Genomic DNA, 17,562 nt, shown 5'->3' with positions numbered 1-17,562 from the left:
CCGCAGCTGCGCCAAGGTCTACGTCGTGTGAACAGGGGTCGCAGGGGAGGTCCTCTTTCGCACTGGCCCTTCTGCAGCCAGTGTGAACGCTGCTGTGCATCAAAGGGGCCCTGGGGACGTGCCCCCGCCCCGGACACACGAGGGGGACCCGGGGCCAGGGAGGAAGGTTTCGCCGCTTAACTCAGTGCAGAACAATGGCGGGAAGAGCAAGGACGCCCGGAGCCCGGTGGCGGCTGTTTGGCACACGCTCTGACCGGTGGTCACTTGGCGCGACGCGGACCCTCTGCTGCCCCCACCAGCGCCTCTGAAATGTCTGGGCGCACACGCTCAGCCTCTGCCCTAACCTGAAATCCATGGACCTGGCCGACGTCCCTGGGGTCCAAGGGAGCCAGAGAAAGCCAAGGACGCAGCCGTCTGGGGCTCGTTCACAGCAGCAGTCTCTTCACTGACCCCCGAATCATCACGGAAATCCCCAGGTGCTTAAATAAATAAATACGCCGCGGACAGCGAGGCACACGTCACCGCAACCTACGGCGGGGCGATCAGGACGTGGAGCACAACGTCCGCGGAACGCGTCCACGGACCACTGAACACGGCCCACCACGCCCTGTGCGTGGCTGTCACCGTCCCCTCTGTGCTGGCAGGGGTGACAGGCACGTGGGCTTCGGCTCGCTCACTCGGGGCCACGGAGGCCCCAGGACCTCACCCAGCAGCAGCCCAGCTCCTCCGTGGCGCCCGGTGTGGGGAAACCGAGAGCCACGGGCGTGCACGCATTAGGCGGGGAAACGCGGGTGAATTCTCAGAAACCGGGCCCAGCTGCCTGTGTAGGACGTGGCTGGTGTCCCAGCTGCAAACACAGGCTGGGCTTGGCAGGACCCTCGCCGGGGACTCTGTCCCTCGGGCAGCTTCCCGTAGCCAGAACCTCCCCAGAATGTGCCCACCCGTGGAGCCCGCCTGCACTCCCGAGGAACTGGGGTTCCCTTTCCAGACGTTCCTGCACCAGGCAGGCAACGCCGACCAAGGCCACTCAGCTGAGCCCAGGGCGCAGGCGTGAACGGCTCTCCTTGGCCTTAATTTACAGGAACACAAGTAGGGACATTACAGGGACAGGTGCTGAGGAGGCTGACCGAGGGACCGAGGCCCTCGGCCACCTTCCTGAACGGACCCCTGTGGCCCAAGGTGACCTTCAGTCCGAGCGGGGGTTTCTTATAAGCATCCTGGGTGGGGCAGAACTGAAACATAACCATGACAACCGGGTAGGTCCAGCCAAGGACACCACTTCTGGAATCCACAGCCTGAGTGCGTGGCCAGGGCTGCTGTCTTGTCCCAGGTCACCGCGAGCCTCCCCCAGGGGCACACAGCACGCTGCGGGCATCCGCGCCTCCGCTCCACACGAGGAAACCTCTGCAGCTCCATGCTGGCTCTGGGCCTAGAGAGGAGAGCTGTGGGGCTATTCTGGAAACTTCTGTAGCGAGCCACATGTGGTACCATCCCCAGCCGGCCCGTGTGTTGCTGGGGTGGCTGAGTGTCAGGAGTAGATGGTGACCACCTCCCGGCCGCTGCCCCGGACCAGAAGGACCCGGTTGAGCCCCTCGGTCAGGACCTCGAGGAACTCCATATCTGGGGTGACCTGAGTTAAGGACACAGCTGGCTGCACTGACGGGAGACCCCGGCAGAGGGAGGTCGGTACGCGGGAGGAGGCGGCCCCGCCGCACCACCTGTGTGCCTACCCTGCCCAGCGCAGGCCTCAGCCAGGTGCCGGCAGACACATGCTCCTGCGGCCATCCTGGCCGCGACCCGAGGAGCCCCGTCCTCACCCCGGGCTCTGGGTGCAGACAGTCCACCGAGAACCCAAACAGGCCCACAAGTCCGTCTGGTCAACCAAGTGCAGAGTCCTCCAGCTCGTGGTGAGATCGAGGACTGAAGCCCACGAGCCACCTGCTAACCGCGCCCCCCCACCTTCCAGGGCCTGAGCAGAGGGCGGGGCCATACCCAAAGTCAGCCCCCGGCCTGCACACCCAAAGGGCACCGAAGTCACCATCACAGGACAGCGGCCTCGCCATTAAGGGCACGAGCCCAGCTCAGGGTACAGCTGACCTGTGACCTCGAGGTCAGGCCTGGCAGCCTCCACCCAACCAGGAGGGGCACAAGCTGAGAAGAGCTGGGGGGCAGGGGCGGGGGACCCCCTGTGCAGTAGCTCGTCTGGGATGAAGGGGGGACAGTGCCCCCAGGTCCCAAGAAAGATGCCCAGCACAAGAGCCGGCCAGGCAGCTCAGATCCAGCACCGAACCCCCCCGGGGCCAGGGGGCCTCGCCGTGGCAGGTGGGGTCTGGGTTGGGGTGTTTTGGGGCCTGGGCTCCATGTCTGTGTTACCTCCCCCATGGTCCCGATGCCCGCGTGTCCCAGTGTCTTCACTGAGGGCCTGAGCTGCCCAGGACACCCCACACGTGTACGGTTTCCTCAGTCGCTGATGCCCCAAACCAATCAGGAACCAATCACCCGGGCCCCCCAGACGCTGCTTTCTGGCACTCAGCCCTGGGGGTGGAGGCTCCAGCACTGGGGGCCACGCTTGGGGCCCCACTGCTCCCACCCCCAACCCAGGAATGCTCCGAGCAGAAGGGGCAACACAAGACCCGCCCTGATGTCCCCGGGGGCAGAGCGCCCGGCACTCCCGTGGTGGAGCAGGCCGCGTGCACAAAGGATACAGTTCTCGTCCCCCTGCCGGTTTCTGGGGGGTCCCGGCATGTTCAGCAGGACCAGCTGCGCGCCCCGCGACCTGCTGAGGACGACGCCGTTGAGCTTCACGGCGGTGTGCATCCTCCTGACGTTGGACTGGTTCCTGCGGGGAGACGACCACTGGGCGCTCCGGCCCACAGCTCCGGGCACCAGGCCACCCGAGCCCCGTGTGCCCATCTCAGTCCCGGGGAGGAACGCCAGGATGCAGACGGCGTCTCCTCCAAAGACCCCACGGGCAGGAGACTCCGTGTGAGGCTGGTGAGCACCACCGGGACATTACCCGCCCACGAGAAGGCTTTGGTCTAAGCGTTCTAGGCTGGGCATCGCTAAAACCCCAGGCTTCTGTGTCTACGAGCGGTGTCCCTGCCGGAAACACGGCACTGCTGGGCGTGAGAGCCACACACGCACAGGCTCTGATCCCACCCCAACCCGAAGGCCCCGGCAACACGGCCCTGCCCTGCTTCATACGCGGCCCTGAGCTAAGCCATCTCTCTCATCCTGACACGGGCTGGGGTCCCAGGAGACCCCATGATGCTGTGCAGGGGAGAGGCCCAGGCTGGAGATTCTGGTCAAGAACGAGGCTACAAGGGTCCACCTGGGTCTTGGCCGCCTGGACAATGCTGCCCCTGGCTGACGGCGGATGGACAAGCGCTTCCGACGCTCAGCAACCCAGGCCCTGGCCCTCGTCCTCACCAACCACCCGGCTCTGCACACTCCAAGCAGGCCGAGGTCCGCTGCGCTCTGACGGGCCTCCAAGCATCCCAGGCAGACTCCCGCCCACCTGCCCGCACTCCCCTGTGGCCAAACACCCGCGGAGCCTCATCCTCGTTTACCCCGCGTGCGCCAGGCGGCCACGGGTCCCTGTGGTACTGAGCTGTGTCCCAGGAGACACTGCCTCCGAGACGTCCATCTCCCTCTGAGCTGGAAAACCTGGGCAACTGTGCCGATTCTCGGGCAACCTGAGCGATGGGGCGTGCAGGCAGCCCGCTGTGTCGGCTGCAGCCCTGCTGCGACAGGTCACCGTGCCCCAGACTCCAGAGGGGCGGGCAGACAGGCCACCGCACAGGGTCGGGGGGAGGCCCGCAGAGGCTGCGTCCAGGCCATGCCCTGTCACCAGCTCAGCCCTCGAGCCAAACACGTCCGAGCACAACCACCAATTCCCAGCAGGAAAACAGGGAGCCGGGCCCCTCTTTCTGTCCAGTTTCGCCTGATGAAATTACAGACTGGGCACCTGTCCACGGCACAATCAGGGGTCTTCCATCACAAGAACCATGAGTTAGCTGCCTGCATAGACCACAATTACCAGTGTTTGGGGACAACAGCCACTCCAGAAATGAGCGTCTGTGTGATATCGAAAGATCCTTAAGGCCCAAAGTCTGAAAACACATATAATCTTAAAATCAGGGGTTTGGTTCTAGCTGGAAGGGCCCCTGGCTCCAGGGTGACGTGCCCTGTGGAGGTCACAGGGGCGCGGAGACGGCCAGCGTGGCCCTCACGTTTCCAGGAAGCCAAGAGAAACCTGCATTTGCTCCCAACGGCGGCCGTAAATGCACCAAGTAAAGGAACCAGTCATCCGCAGACTGACTCGGGCGTGGAACAGCTTTCGAAACAGCTGAGCTGGGAAGCAGAGTCCGGGGATTGGGGGCCGCCCGGGGCAGAGGAGGGGCAGGCCGCAATGTGCCCGCGGCCGGCATGGGGGCAGAGCGGGGGTTCCGGTCCCTCGGCTCCTGGGGGCCACATGGCAAGGACAACGGACCAAACCACAAGCAGACGAGCACCTGCATACGCACCAGAGAACCACCAGCCACCCCAGGCCGCCAGCCCTGTACCACCGACTGGCCGACCTCACTTCTCCTGAAGCTCCTCCCAGCCTGACCCTCAACCGGGAGCCCCCCTGTGCCCCCGGGGACGGGATCAGCAGGCCCATGGTTCACAGAGTTTTAGGGGAGAAACCCTATTCCTGTGTCTCCCTGCTTTTGTTGTTTTCATTCAGACTTTAGCGGGGAGCGCGTCTGAGTCTACAGGAGACTAGAGCAGACGGTGGAGGCCCTCTGTCCCCTGCCCATTCCTGCCAGGTCTGCACGCTCGACGCCCTCCACGCCCAGCGTCCGCCTGTTTCCGTGGTGTGTGCTCAACAGGGGCCCCGGGGCTGCAGAAGGAAGGGCTGCCCCCCGTCTCAGCGCTCCGCTGGGAACGCCGCCCGGTCACCCCTCCGTGGGGGACACACCTGCAGGTGCTGGGGGCAGGGGGCACAGCAACCTCAGGCGGGTCCCCTCCTGCCCGTCCAGCTGCCCCCCCACGTCGGAGCATGCACAGGGTCCGTCCACACCCCTCTTCAGCCCAGGCCGGCAGCTTCCTGGGGGGAAGAGCACCCAGGGCCAGGGAGCAGGACGAGGCTGTCCCCACAGAGCAGAGACCGACCAACAGCTTGGCCTCCAGGGGTGCAGACGGAGCAGCTAAGAGCTACCAAAGCGCCCGCTCCTCTCTGCTCCAGGGCCGGCTCCGGACCCGCCCTCCCCAGCGCAGTCCCCGCTCCCCGGAGGATGCCGTCAGCTGTGTGCCCGGAGCCGTCTGGACAGAGGGGCGTCTGCGGCCAAACTCCGCCTGCGGCGGACACGCGCGCGTGCACCCACACACACGCAGGGCTGAGCACGCGGGCACACGTGCACACGGTTCACAAGGACAAGCATGCGAGCCAACAGGTCTACGAAGCATCCTGAACAAGCGAGAGGACTTACAGAGTTCCCCACTCTCTACACGGGAGAGAAAACAGACAGCGAGTTACTTCCAGGCTGAACGCGAGGGGCACCTGTGAACAGTCCCCGGCACGTCCCGGCAGCCCTCCCCCTCAAGGCCCCGGGCCCCGCCCTCGCTGAAGACCCCTGGGGAAGACGTCTCCAGGCCCAGCCACGCCGCGCCCCCCACAGGCACCCGTGCCAGCCCCGGCGACACTCAGCCCAATGCCACGGGCAGAACCCGGGCCCCGGCAGGCAGCCCGCACGGACGGCGGGGTCACAGCTGGGAGCCCCCAGCCCCCCACGAGCCCTGACCTCTAGCTGCTGGGATCCAGCAAGAACACAGATGCCTGGATCCTGGTGAACGGTGGCCCTCGGGCTGCGCGCCCACAGGTGTGTGCCTGTGGCCGGTAGGAGACAGCGAAGCCTCCACCCTGGGCCCCGAAGCCAGTACTCACGGCTTCAGGCTGAAGAGGTCCTTGAACCCGGACACACCCGGTTCCTTGTTCTTGTACTTCTCCGCGATCAGCTTCTCCTTGGTCCAGGTCATCTGCACCTTATCTGGGGTGGACGGGGCCTGGGTTCTGGTGGCCACCACAGAATGGGACGCAGTGTTCCTGTCGTGAATTAGCTGAGCCTGGTGGGAGAGCAGGGCGTGGCAACAGGACCCATTCTGTGACTTCAGGTCTCCAAATTGTATGACCTCAGGTCTCCAAAACGCTCCGAGAAAAATCAGGCACAGATGAGACGCTGGACCCCGGGACCAGCCCTCCCTCGCAGGGGACCCGATGCCACCCCGCCCCCAGCCAGTCCCCCTCCTCCTGGGCATCCAGACCAAATTCGTCCCTCCGCCCCCACTTCTTCCTGCCCCGGCTCTGAAGGCCATTGAGAAGAGCCCAAGACTCCACGTTAACATGAGGGGATGTTTGCACCCAAAGTCTCTGTACTTGACACGGCTCCACCCACTCATCCGTCCGTCCCTCACTCTTTTATCCCCGTTTATCCATCCACCATCTGTCACCATCCCCTATCCCCTCACTCATCAGCAGTGCAGAAAGTCAGGGAGCCCATGTTCTTGGGGCGGGGCAGGAAGAGCCTGGAGTTTGGGGAGGGGGCAGGTGTGGGATGGGGAGGCTAATGTCACCCAAGACGCTGGACAAGCCGTGTGCAAAGACCATCATGACAACCGGTGCCCAGAGGGAGCTAGGCCTGAGGGGACGGGGCTCGGGGCAGAGCCTGGAGCTGCTGAGAAACTGCAGGGTGACATGAGGGGAGGGGTCAGCACGCTGGCTCCCGGGGACTCACCGTGACTCCTGGCCCAACGAGGGGTGGGGGGGAGGAGGGAGGCCATGTGGGGGCCGCTATGGTGGTTCGGACAGGAGCAAGGGTGGGATGGCCGGGGGACGCTGGCTCCGAGCAGATCCACGTGCGTGGGTGGGGGCCACATGGCTGTGACCACAGCCTGGGTGTGGACTGCTGGGGCCCATGAGGGCGCGTGTGGGGAGAGGAGGCGGGGGCAGAATCGTGCCACCCGGCCATTCAGAAAACCCAGCGTGGGGACAGATGGCTCCCATGACCGCCAAGACCTCGTCCTGCTGGTCAGGCCAGCGTGGTTGGCGTGGCAGGACAAGGACACCTGCTCAGAGGGGCTGCCCTGCTGTGCGCGCCCGTGGGGGTGCCCGACGCCCACCCGCTCCCGCACACGCACCTCTCTCTCCCGCTCCGTCTTGGACAGCTGCATCTGCTTCAGCATCTGGGACCTCTGCTCCATCATCAACGTCTTCTCGTACGTGAACGCCGAGATGTCGTTTTCAACCTAGAGAGCGCGTGACGTGCACCGGTGAAGGCATGCTCGGCCGCACCGCTGTCCTCCCGCCCCCCCAGCCCCAGCCGCCCGAACGGTGAGTGTGGGTGACCGTGTGGGTGGGAACAGCCGCTGCAGCAGCATCCACGTCTCCTCCCGGACACGTGAGACGGCCCGAGGGAACCCCACACCGAGCACGCGCCTCGTCCTGCACGAGGGTGACGCCCACAACAGGCACCGTCTTCCGCGCCAGGACGGCCGACGGCTGCACAGGTGTGTGACCACAGGGCCAGGATCTTCTCCAGCCCCTGGCCTGACCCTTGGCAGGTGGCCCTGGGTCCTCCCACCCGTCTGTCCACGGCGGGGTTGGGGTCGGCATCGGGAGAGCACCACCTCCTCAGCCCTCCTGGGCCAGAGAGCAGGGAGCACCCCGCGACCCTCTGTGGGGCTCTGGGCTCCTGTCCGGCGCCCCACTCACTGCTCCCACGAGCTGCGGATCCTCTCCCACCAATGTGGGGAGACGGGTTCTGACGCCTTGTTTCTGCACCAATCCGCCTTACTAAACTCTGAATATTTCCTTGGGCTTTCCAGGTATTTAAGTGATGTCGTCCACACAGACGTACCTCGGCCTCCAACACTTAGGAAAGGGAGACGGGCGTGGGCAGCCCGCTGACTGCTGACCTCCGGGGACATTCATGGGGGGCTGGTTGTCAGCCAGGTGTACCTGACTCTGTTGGCCAAATATGCACCAACTCTTACTTCCCTGGCGCTCGTTATAAACTCTATAAAGTCTAATTTTAAAGACACGTCTTAACGGGAACCCCCAGGCCCTTCCTGCTCACACGTCCGGCTCACGCTCGGATTGGTTTTCCTCAGCCGTGCTGACCAGGAGCACCCCCCTTGTTAGCAACCCTGACTTCAGGCTGTTAAATGTTGGCCTTTGACTCCGGCCTCCCCTTCTGCCGTGGGGCTCCCTGCCCACCTCCTGATGGAAGAACCTGGCTAAGCGGGTCCCAGCCATGGTCTGCTCGTGGCTCCCACAGGAGCACGCGGCCACGTGACGCAGGAACAGTGGCCTGCTCTCACGAAAGAGACGCAATTATGTCCCTAACGTCACTGCCAACGAAACAGAACTTGCTATCGTGACTGAAATCAAGCACAGCCACAGATTTTAACAAGTCATCAAACGTAACACACCAACTACCTACTTGGAATCTGAAATTAGCAGCTTTGAAATACAAATAGTTAACGCAAACCCACGAGAGTCTGTGCCTCACGGCGTGATCTCGCCACGCTGCACCCCACGACTGCTTCCACCTCGGTTCTGTTCAGCTTCAGGGACCTAACGTCACGTAAGGTTCCTGAACGTGGGCGGGAAGAGCTGGTGGGGAGTGAGAGCAAGGACGCGGACAGCACGGGACAGAGAGACACAGGAGCTGCCTCGAAAACGCCAGAGAGGCCACAGCAGAGCAGCACGAGCGACAGAACCACCGCGTGGTCCAGCGTAAACCCCGACGTGGGGAGATCACGTGAGCCCACATGGATGTGGCTGGGGGGACACAAACAGTAGCCCTGGGGGAGAGCAACCAGCACAAGAACGCTCGCCCTGTGGACGCGTCTGCGGGCGGGAATGTGGGAGCCTGGACCGCAGGTTCACGGGCTGTGACGGGCCGGGTGCCAAGCGCGCCTGCAGGGTCCCCCTCCCGCAAATCGCGAACCCCGTAAGCCCCGTCGATCCCAGAGCCCGGCACAGCGAACCCGGGGGTAGGCCGCGGCATGTGGCACTTCCGTAAACCGCCAGAGCCCGGCGTGGCGCCCTCACCATCTCCACCACCTCCACCTCGGCGCTGATCCTCAGGTGGTACAAGAACACCTGCAGGTCCTTCTTCATCTGGATGCTGTTGTCGTCCACCTGCGCCACCGTGAAGATGCGCATCCGGCACTTCCTCCACACCTGGCAGGCGGGGCTGGCGTGAGCACGTGGCCGGCGGGGGGCCCGCCCTGCCCTGCCCCCCGCCCCGCGTGGCCCACCTTGTGCTGCCGCAGCAGGAAGGGCAGCAGCATGAGCAGGCCCCCGTCGTGCACGACCCACCACACGTCAATGTCCCCGTCGCCGAAACGCTCCTGGTTTTGTGGAAACAGGTCCACGTTTTTGGCCACCAGCAGGGCCTGCTGTGCTGCCGTGGTGTCTCGGACGGTTTCTGTGGAGAGGCAGTGGCAGGTCGCCCCATGGACTCGCGGGCTCCGGCCAGCGTGCGAGGCAGGCGAGGCCACGGGGTCCCCGTGAAGCGCCACTCGGGGCGCTCGCTGAAGGCGGCCCTCCCGCGACCAGGAGCTGAGCCTCCGGCCGGAAGGCCATGGGCGACTGAGCGTGGGCCTCCCGGCAATCACCACACCGCAGGGCTGGCCGAAGAGGCAGCGAGGCTACCAAAGCGCGGGACGCTTTCCTACGGGACGCCAGGAGGCCGCGGGCTTGCGCGAGCTCTGCCCACGGCCGTAACACACTACCCACCGACAAAGTTCTTCCAGGAGAAAGTGTTGTCCTCCTGCTTCCAGGACTCGGGCCAGGCCATGAGAACCGTGTTGTGCTTCATGCCCCCCAGGCCGGCCGACTGGATCAAGTGCGACATGCCGTCCCGCAGGTTGGAGGACACCACCAGCTGGCAGAAGCCCTTGGTCTTCTCCACGCCCATCAGAGACCGGATGTTCTGGGGAGACAAGCCGGGTTGGTGCCTCCTCGGGGAAACCGTGGGGGCCAACTGCACCGTGACCCCCGCCCCCCGGAAGACCACCTCGTGCGTGCTCCCAAGGAGACGCAGGGCCTCCCCTTCCTCACATCCTGGCCGGCCCGTGAGCCAACCCCGAGGAGGCCAGATCCCAGCGGGAACCGGCATGGCCCTTCCCCGGTTCAGACACTGAACAAAGGAGGGAAAGTGAGACAAGGTCAGGATGCGCCGGCCGCTTCCACTTACGAAGCCGGGAGAATGCCCCACGCACCGCCGCCCTGCCGAGACGCGCCTGGCCAGCTCAGGATTCTGGTCACGGAAGCAAGCCCGGGTTCAAGGGGTCCGTGGTGTCCCTGGGTCCTCACCCTCTGGGACACAGCTACTACTCCCCCAGCCCCACAGACGGCGGTGCCCTCTGCTCGCGGACACCGTGGCTCTGAGCCCCCCACTGGGGCTGTACGTCTGGGGTGACTCCCAGCTGGGCCACCTACACACGTGCTCTCACGCCTCCCAGTGCAGTGATGGGGCTGAGCCAGGAGCACATGGCATCGTCCCCAAGAGACGGCAGAGCGGGGCCGGATGGGCCCCCTGCCCGCCCTGGTCACTCAGACACACTCGCGCAGATGGACAGGTGGACCACAAAACCGGAACCTGGCCCAGACCCTCGGAGTCCACGCGACCACTGACTCCACGGCGTCCTACAAACAATCCCATGGGGAATGAGACGTGTCCACGGAACCGCTTACCACACAGAACTGCTCAAGACACAGAAACACCACAGACCCCGGAACACAAACACAGCAGCACCAAGGAAGAGAAACCTGAACACGCACATGACACGAGCGCGACGCCAATGCAGACACGCTCACTAAAACGGGAAACACGCTTTACGGTAATGTCACATGTGAAACACTTCCTGCAGAACTGGTTTTGTTAACAAATCAGAAAAGCCCAGGAAGACGCGTGTCAGACGACAGCAGTCTCTGGCATCAGCAAGGGGGCAGGGACGGGGAACGCAGTCACGCCACAACCATCCTGGGCCGTGGCTGTGGACGCCCACTCCCGACACGGCTCCCCAGAGATGCCCCGTGCAGTGCAAGCTGCGGCTGGTGACCGCGTGGCACTCGTGCAACATCGGAAATAAACGCCAGGGCCTCTCCCGCCACGCGGCGGATCTGGGCCGGAGCTCGTCACCACACGCGAGACGCAGTCCACACAGCAAAGGCACCAGGTGAAAAGCCTACCCCGGCTGACAGGACAGTGTGACCAGCATGAGGACAACACCGTCTAAATCCAGTTTGTGGCCAGCCCACAGGTTTACGATCCCACTGAAGAGAAGCCTGGGTGCCTCAGAGAAGAAGGAACGGTACCCGGCGTGCCAGCTGCCTTCCCTGAGCGAGCCGAACCCGCGAACCGCCAACGGCAAGGAGCTGAATGCCCAGCTCAGGGAGGCGGCGGGAGGGTCAGAGGCCAACTGCAACCCCTGCTTGGATACGCAGGCATATAGGGGCTGCTCCTGGACACATGACCACAGCGGCCCACCCAGACACGGGGCTGCTCCCCCACCTGCCAGACAGCGAGAAGGACCCACCCCGTGAGCAAGAGCCCGAGCCACGCCACCTGCACGGGGAGAAAGGGAAGACAGATGCGGGGCAAGCAGGGAGGGTGCCCGGGAACCAGCGCTGACGTGCCTCCCGCCACAGACACGGACTGTCAGAGACAAAAGCACAGGACCCAGAGGGTCTGTCTGGAAACACTTAGCCCCCGGGCACTCGCGGCACCAGGCCGTCTCCACGTGTCCCTGAAACCCCCCATCAGGAGCAGTCTGAAGGTGCGGAGACTGAAGAGCCCACAAGGGGTGAGGCTGCGCGGGCCGAGGTCAGCATCTCCTCCAGCCAGAGCCCCTGGACAGGCGGACCCGCCACACGGGCCTCATGCCACCGTGTGACTGCGAGCATGCAGGGACGATGGCAGGCCGAGCTGTGGAGGGTGCGGGGGAGCCGGCCGTCAGGAGGACATCTCCACGGCCAGAGGAACCAGCCTCCAACCCGCACACTCTCCCTGTGGTCTCGGCCTGCCCCACGCCAGGTCTCTTCAGTGACGTCTCAGTCCTGACCTGACCAAACCCAGAAACCACGGTCTTCTACAAACAAGGCAACAGTGCAACATGCAAAACCATGCTCTCGGGCGTCGGAGATGGAAAACGTGCTGGTCTGACCTTCCTGCGCAGGGCAGGCAACAAGTGGCGGGCCTGCCCCTCCCCTGCTTCACCCGCCACCCGGCCCCGCCCCGTCCCTGCCCACCTCCTCGGCCCGCTGGGCCTCCACGTGCTTGTCCAGGTAGGTGCCCTCCAGCACGGCGCCCACGATGGTCAGGCCCTTGCCGGCCTTGAGCTGGGTGGTGAGGGACAGCAGGCGGGGGTGTTTCACGCGCTGCTCCTCGTCCAGGTTCAGCATCACCAGCACCTGGGGCCTGCGGCAGAGAGAGCGGTCACCCCATGCCCCTCATCCCGCGCTCAACAGCAGGGGGGAAGCGAGCCTGCCCGGGGTTACACCTCCAGGCGTCTGAGGGACAGAGGCCATCCCTGTCCTCCCAGAAGCGGGAGACGCACAGCTGGCGGTCCACGCACTTACCTTCCTCCTCAGTGGGACCCCGGGGCGGTGCACTCGCCCCACACCCCACCCACCACGCTACCTGGGTCTGGCCTAGTGCCCAGACACACACTCATCACGCCACAGCCGACCACCGCGAACTGAGGGAAGGTGTTAGAAGCTTCAAGACAATCACTCCCCAAAAGAGCGAGCAACGGCTTCCGTCTCTGAAGTGTGATGTGGGAGACGGCACTCTGTGTCCCAAGGGCGTGAGGCCGGCTCGGGGGGCTGGGGCGCTCACCTCCAGTTCTTGGTGTGGGGGGGTCCGTGCTCCACACGCAGCAGGGCATAGCGGGCTGCGTTTAGCGACAGCCCCCTGATGCCATCACCCCACTCCTTCTCGGCCCTGCAAGGAAGGGGCAGAGGGTTGGGCCCTCGGAGCCGGGGACACCGATAAGCACAGCTGGCTCGGTGGGCCTGGCCTCACCAGAGTGGTCACACCCCAACGCTCCTTCTAAACTAGCCTGGAAAGAGCTGGGAGGGGACCTCCAAGCAGCGGCCGGACCCCTCAGGCCCACCCCCCCGAGGGAGCCAGGCCCCCAGGCGAGACGCCCCAGGAATGGACCAGCCACTCTGGACGCTGTGTACTTTTTGGAACTTTGAAATCCATCACACATCAGGGCTTCAGTTGGTGGACTTCAACGTTCTCAAAAACCACGTCGTGAAAACGCGTCACAAGCGTGAAATCGATTCCAAGCAGCAAATGCAGCTCTCACCCGCGATGCCTAGGCGTGTGGCCACGGACAGTGGGGCCGCCCCACGCTGTGGCCCCCCACCTGCACCGGGCTACGCAGACCCCACGGGGACACCCCCGCAGGGAGCGCCGGCCGGCGTCCGCACGAACCCGCCCGCGGCAGCTCACCCGCGGTACTCGATGTACTTGTAGATGCAGCCGGCGATGAGCATGGCGACGAGGGCGTAGTACCAGGAGCAGACGAACATGAGCGCGAGGCACAGGCTCATGCCCAGGAAGGACAGCGCCCTGGCGGGACACACAGCTCACACGCCGGCCACGCCCAGGACCCGCACACGTTACTGCCCCTTAACAAGACCTCCCTCCGCCGCAGCAAAAGAGCAGCCGTGATGCCGGGGCCGGACCCCCGAGTCGAGGGTTGGCCCAGCCCCAGCTCTCAAGCGCCCCACGGGCCACAAAGCACAACGGGCATCACGCGTCCACCACACACCCGCAGCACACAGACCAAGCAGCCCACAGCCAGACATCCAGACATGCTGAGGCCGGGCCCCCGGTGGGGACCACGTGCCACGTGATGCCCGGTGGCCCGGGGGACACACGCAGGCACTGGGCCCTTCCTGGCTCAGCCGTGGCCGGCGCGGCCTGTGGCCCAGACGGCAGCGGCCGTACCCGCCCAGCCCACGCCGGGCCCAGGCCGTCCTGCGGGGGGCTCACCAGTGGTAGTATCTGAAGCGCGGACGCCAGTTGGGCGTGCGCAGAAGCGTCTGCACCGCACACGCCAGGTTCACGAACATGTAGCACATGAGGAAAAACCTGGGGCACGAGGAGAGGGCAGGGCAGCCGGTCAGGGCCCACGTGGTCTCCCGTCCACGGCACCGTTCCACGAGGACCACCCGGGCCCCGTGACCGTGCGTGTCTGTTGCCCCTGAGCAGGACCTCGCACTCGCCTCGTCGACAGTGGCAGCCCCATCTCCGTGGCCTGTCCCCACACACCGCCCACTGCAGACACTCACATGGACAGGATGGGGGCCACGCTGTCCAGGGAGGCGATCAGAATGCCGGTCTCGCAGATGAGGGCCGTGAGCAGCAGGGCCCACGTGGGTTCCCCGTTGGCCTTCCCGTGGCCAAACACCTGCAGGGAAAGGGCAGGGGGGCTGTGGGCGTGGAGCAGCAGCCCGCGTCCTTGTGAGAAGCCCAGCTTTTCAGGTGCAGCCCCAGAGGGGCTCAGGGACGGGACAGAGGCAAAGGCAGACTTTCACCCCACATCCTGGACCCTCTCCAGCTCTGGGAGGAAAACCCAATATCCAGAACCGAGAAGACAAACGGTGGCTGAGGAACCATCAGGCCTGGGGTCTCACAGTGACCAGTGAGGGGTGAAGGCAACCTGTCCATGTGCTGGACAGGAGCCTCCCAGGCATCCTAAGGCCAGCCTTGCGGGGGAAGAGGCAGGGTCCCCGCACACACGCGCACGGGAGAACTCTGAGGACCTCCCTGAAAGGTGCCTGGGCCCTTCGTCCACAGCCACACAGGGCAGAGCCACATGGAGGCCACAATTGCCTCCAGAGTCACCAGCGTCCAACGCTCTTCTAGCATAGTCCCTGCTGCCCAGGGGCTCTGGGAAGGGACATGCAGCGCAGGCTGCAGAGACACACGATGACACCAGAAAGACTCAGGGAGGGGCACCAGGGACACAACCGCCACCTTCCCTCCTGACAGCAACGCCCGATCCAGGAGGGTCTCGGGGCAGCCGGTGCGTGACCGTGTCTGCGCTGAGCCAACAGAGCTCTAAAGTCTGCTGGAACCTTCCAGGGAGTGAAGGTGAGGACCGTGCTCTAGAGCAGGGAGGGCCAGTCCCCACCCCAGGCGATGAACAGACGAAGCGGCCTCATGCGCCCCAGAACCGCCCAGTGAAACCCCGGCCCCAGCTCCTCAGGTGACTTGACTGTGTTTGCAGATGTGAGCTTTACAGGCGACCCAGCCCGACAGGGTGGCCCTAAACCCAGGTGACCGGTGCCCTCCCAAGAAAACATGAACACAGATGCACAGGGAAGCCACATGGCGACTCGGGGAAGGTGGTGCCCACACGCCAAGGACAAAATAGCCTTGCCCACGCCTGCGTCGGGGGCTTCCTGCCTCCAGCATGTGAGCAAATCAACGTGTTTTCGTCTGACCCCCAGCCTGTGGCGTCTGGGGTGCTGGCCCCAGAACACTGAGACATCGGCCCCTCAAGCTCATTCCGGAAAGCTCCATCCTGACAGGAGGACGCTGTGTCCCAGCGGGGAGGATGCCGGCCCTGCAGGAGATTCAGGCTTCCCAGGTTGTTCCTCTCAACTGTTCCCGTGGCCCAGGGCGGGGAGGGGCCATCCCCCCACCCCCGACATGCACCTGGTCCTCAGCCCTGCGACCACCTGGGGAAGGGCAGCCAGGCTGGTGGTGGGGACGTGGGTCCCACGGTCTGTAACCGTGAAGACTGTGCTCTGGGGGCAGACCCTCAGGGGCCCTCGCAGACACACCCCTTCCCGCGGGGCCCCCGGCTCTGAGGGGTGGCCTCCCTGCTCACCTGCAGGAAGGGGATGATGCCGTCTCGGGCGATGGCCTGCAGCAGGCGTGGTGCCCCCGTGAGGCTCTGCAGGCCCGCACCGCAGGTCGAGAAGAAGGAGCCGATGACGATGACCCAGGGGGACGGCCAGGCCAGCATGCCGATGACCAGCTTCCCCTGCAGGGCCTCCCCGAACCTGTGCGGCAGGGGGGCAGGCTTTCGAACACAAGCTGAAGACGTAGCGTCTCCCCATGCTCTGAGCTGAAATGAGGCCGCTCCCCCCCACGTGACCTTCCTCAGGAGCAGGGAAGCCACTGTCACTCCTGAGAAGTGCCATCCGCACGGCCTTGCTGTCGGGGACAGCACAGAACCCCTCGTGCTCTCTCGGGCGGTGGGGTGCTCGGTGGCTCCCCAGCTCCAGGCTGGAGCAGGACAGGACGCACACACCAGACCGAACAGAACCCCCCAGAGGGGCCGCGGGCTTCTTGCTTCCCGCTCGAAGTCTGAAATGCTGCGGGAGGTCCCACAGTCAACGTTACCATCACCTATGAGAAAACGGATACGGACCCAGAAGCTTCTAGAAGCCACAAAACCCCAACATACTTATCTCGTAAGATCACGCCTTCAATGCAAGCCCCGAAAAGCACGATGCAGGATAGGTCTTTGTCTCGTGTCAAGGAAGTGGCTGGCCAAACACCGACAGGGTCCCAGGCGCAGGCAGGCCTGCCCCACCCCGCGCGCTGCCGTGACCCCATGGCCCCCTAGGCGCCTTCCCTGCTGCCCCGTCCTGGCTCAGGTGAGTCAGGCTGCCCATGGCCGGAAGTGTGACCGCCATGGGCGCCCGGCAGGGGATGCTGGATCGCTCGGCAGGGACAGACCCCAGCGACCCGCATGGCGACGCTGTGACTGTGGGCGTGGACACAAGCACCACACGCCGTGCCCGCAGCTACGGGTTACCGCCACATGTCACGTGTGAGGATGTGGGTGCCACACGCCGTGTACGGACAACGGCTCCGGCCGCAGCCAGCCATGAGGTCAGCGTCCTGGCATCTCTCATTCTCCCTCCACAGGCAGATGCCAGCCTGGTTCTCCCTTGGGGCAGCAGTGGTCAGGCCATCGGCGCCTCCCTCACCCAGCGCCTGCACCCCCCACACCTCGGCCCCTCCGAGGATACAGATAAAAGAGGTCGTCACGATGGCCAAAATGGTCCCTGTGGGGATCGACTTCTGGGCGTCCCTGAGATCCCCGGACCGGTTTGAGCCCGCCATGATACCTATGGAAACCACCGGGGGAGCCCAGTCACAGCAGACCTGGAAAGCACCGCCGGCCCAGCCCCAGGCCACCACACACGGGAAGGGCGTGAGACTAAAGACAAGCACCCAGCCTGCGAACCGTGGGGCTGCAGCTAGTGGAGGGGAAGCCCAAGAGGTGGCCAAGCGGCCCGGGCACGGGCCAGATGTGCCAGTGGCTGCAGGTGGCTCGGGCAGCCACGCCAGGCCAGGTGGGGGCTGGGGCTCCTGCTGCACACCGGGCCGCGGAGGGGTGTCCCGGCAAGGGAGGCGGCACTGGCGCGCACTGAAGGTCATCCCGGAAGGTCAGCTGAGGGTCTTGTAAGGACACCACTCGGGTCCACGCCAAGGCGCCACGGTCGGTGACTCCAAGTGGTGCCGGTCTGTC

The 17,562-nt window shown here is 64.9% G+C and overlaps 1 protein-coding gene across 1 annotated transcript in view; it reads right to left on the bottom strand.

Annotated features, from left to right (window-relative positions):
• Window positions 1-6: 6 nt before the first annotated feature.
• Window positions 7-17,562, bottom strand: part of SLC12A7 (solute carrier family 12 member 7) — a 43,275-nt gene continuing 25,719 nt past the window's right edge. The window contains exons 13-25 of the mRNA XM_040630580.1: window positions 15,907-16,231; window positions 14,360-14,478; window positions 14,061-14,159; window positions 13,515-13,634; window positions 12,894-12,998; window positions 12,305-12,473; window positions 9,788-9,983; window positions 9,307-9,476; window positions 9,098-9,229; window positions 7,180-7,287; window positions 5,930-6,108; window positions 2,706-2,839; window positions 7-1,620 (exon numbers count right to left, since the gene is read on the bottom strand). Coding sequence (XP_040486514.1) covers window positions 1,529-1,620; window positions 2,706-2,839; window positions 5,930-6,108; window positions 7,180-7,287; window positions 9,098-9,229; window positions 9,307-9,476; window positions 9,788-9,983; window positions 12,305-12,473; window positions 12,894-12,998; window positions 13,515-13,634; window positions 14,061-14,159; window positions 14,360-14,478; window positions 15,907-16,231 — 1,948 coding nt within the window. The 3' untranslated portion in view covers window positions 7-1,528. The remainder of the gene's footprint in view (window positions 1,621-2,705; window positions 2,840-5,929; window positions 6,109-7,179; window positions 7,288-9,097; window positions 9,230-9,306; window positions 9,477-9,787; window positions 9,984-12,304; window positions 12,474-12,893; window positions 12,999-13,514; window positions 13,635-14,060; window positions 14,160-14,359; window positions 14,479-15,906; window positions 16,232-17,562) is intronic.

This window comes from Ursus maritimus, unplaced genomic scaffold (genome assembly GCF_017311325.1).
Source record: "Ursus maritimus isolate PB19 unplaced genomic scaffold, ASM1731132v1 scaffold_15, whole genome shotgun sequence".
Lineage (NCBI taxonomy): Eukaryota > Metazoa > Chordata > Mammalia > Carnivora > Ursidae > Ursus > Ursus maritimus.
The sequence above is the reverse complement of the archived record's forward strand: the minus strand, read 5'-3'. Positions and strand labels throughout refer to the sequence as shown.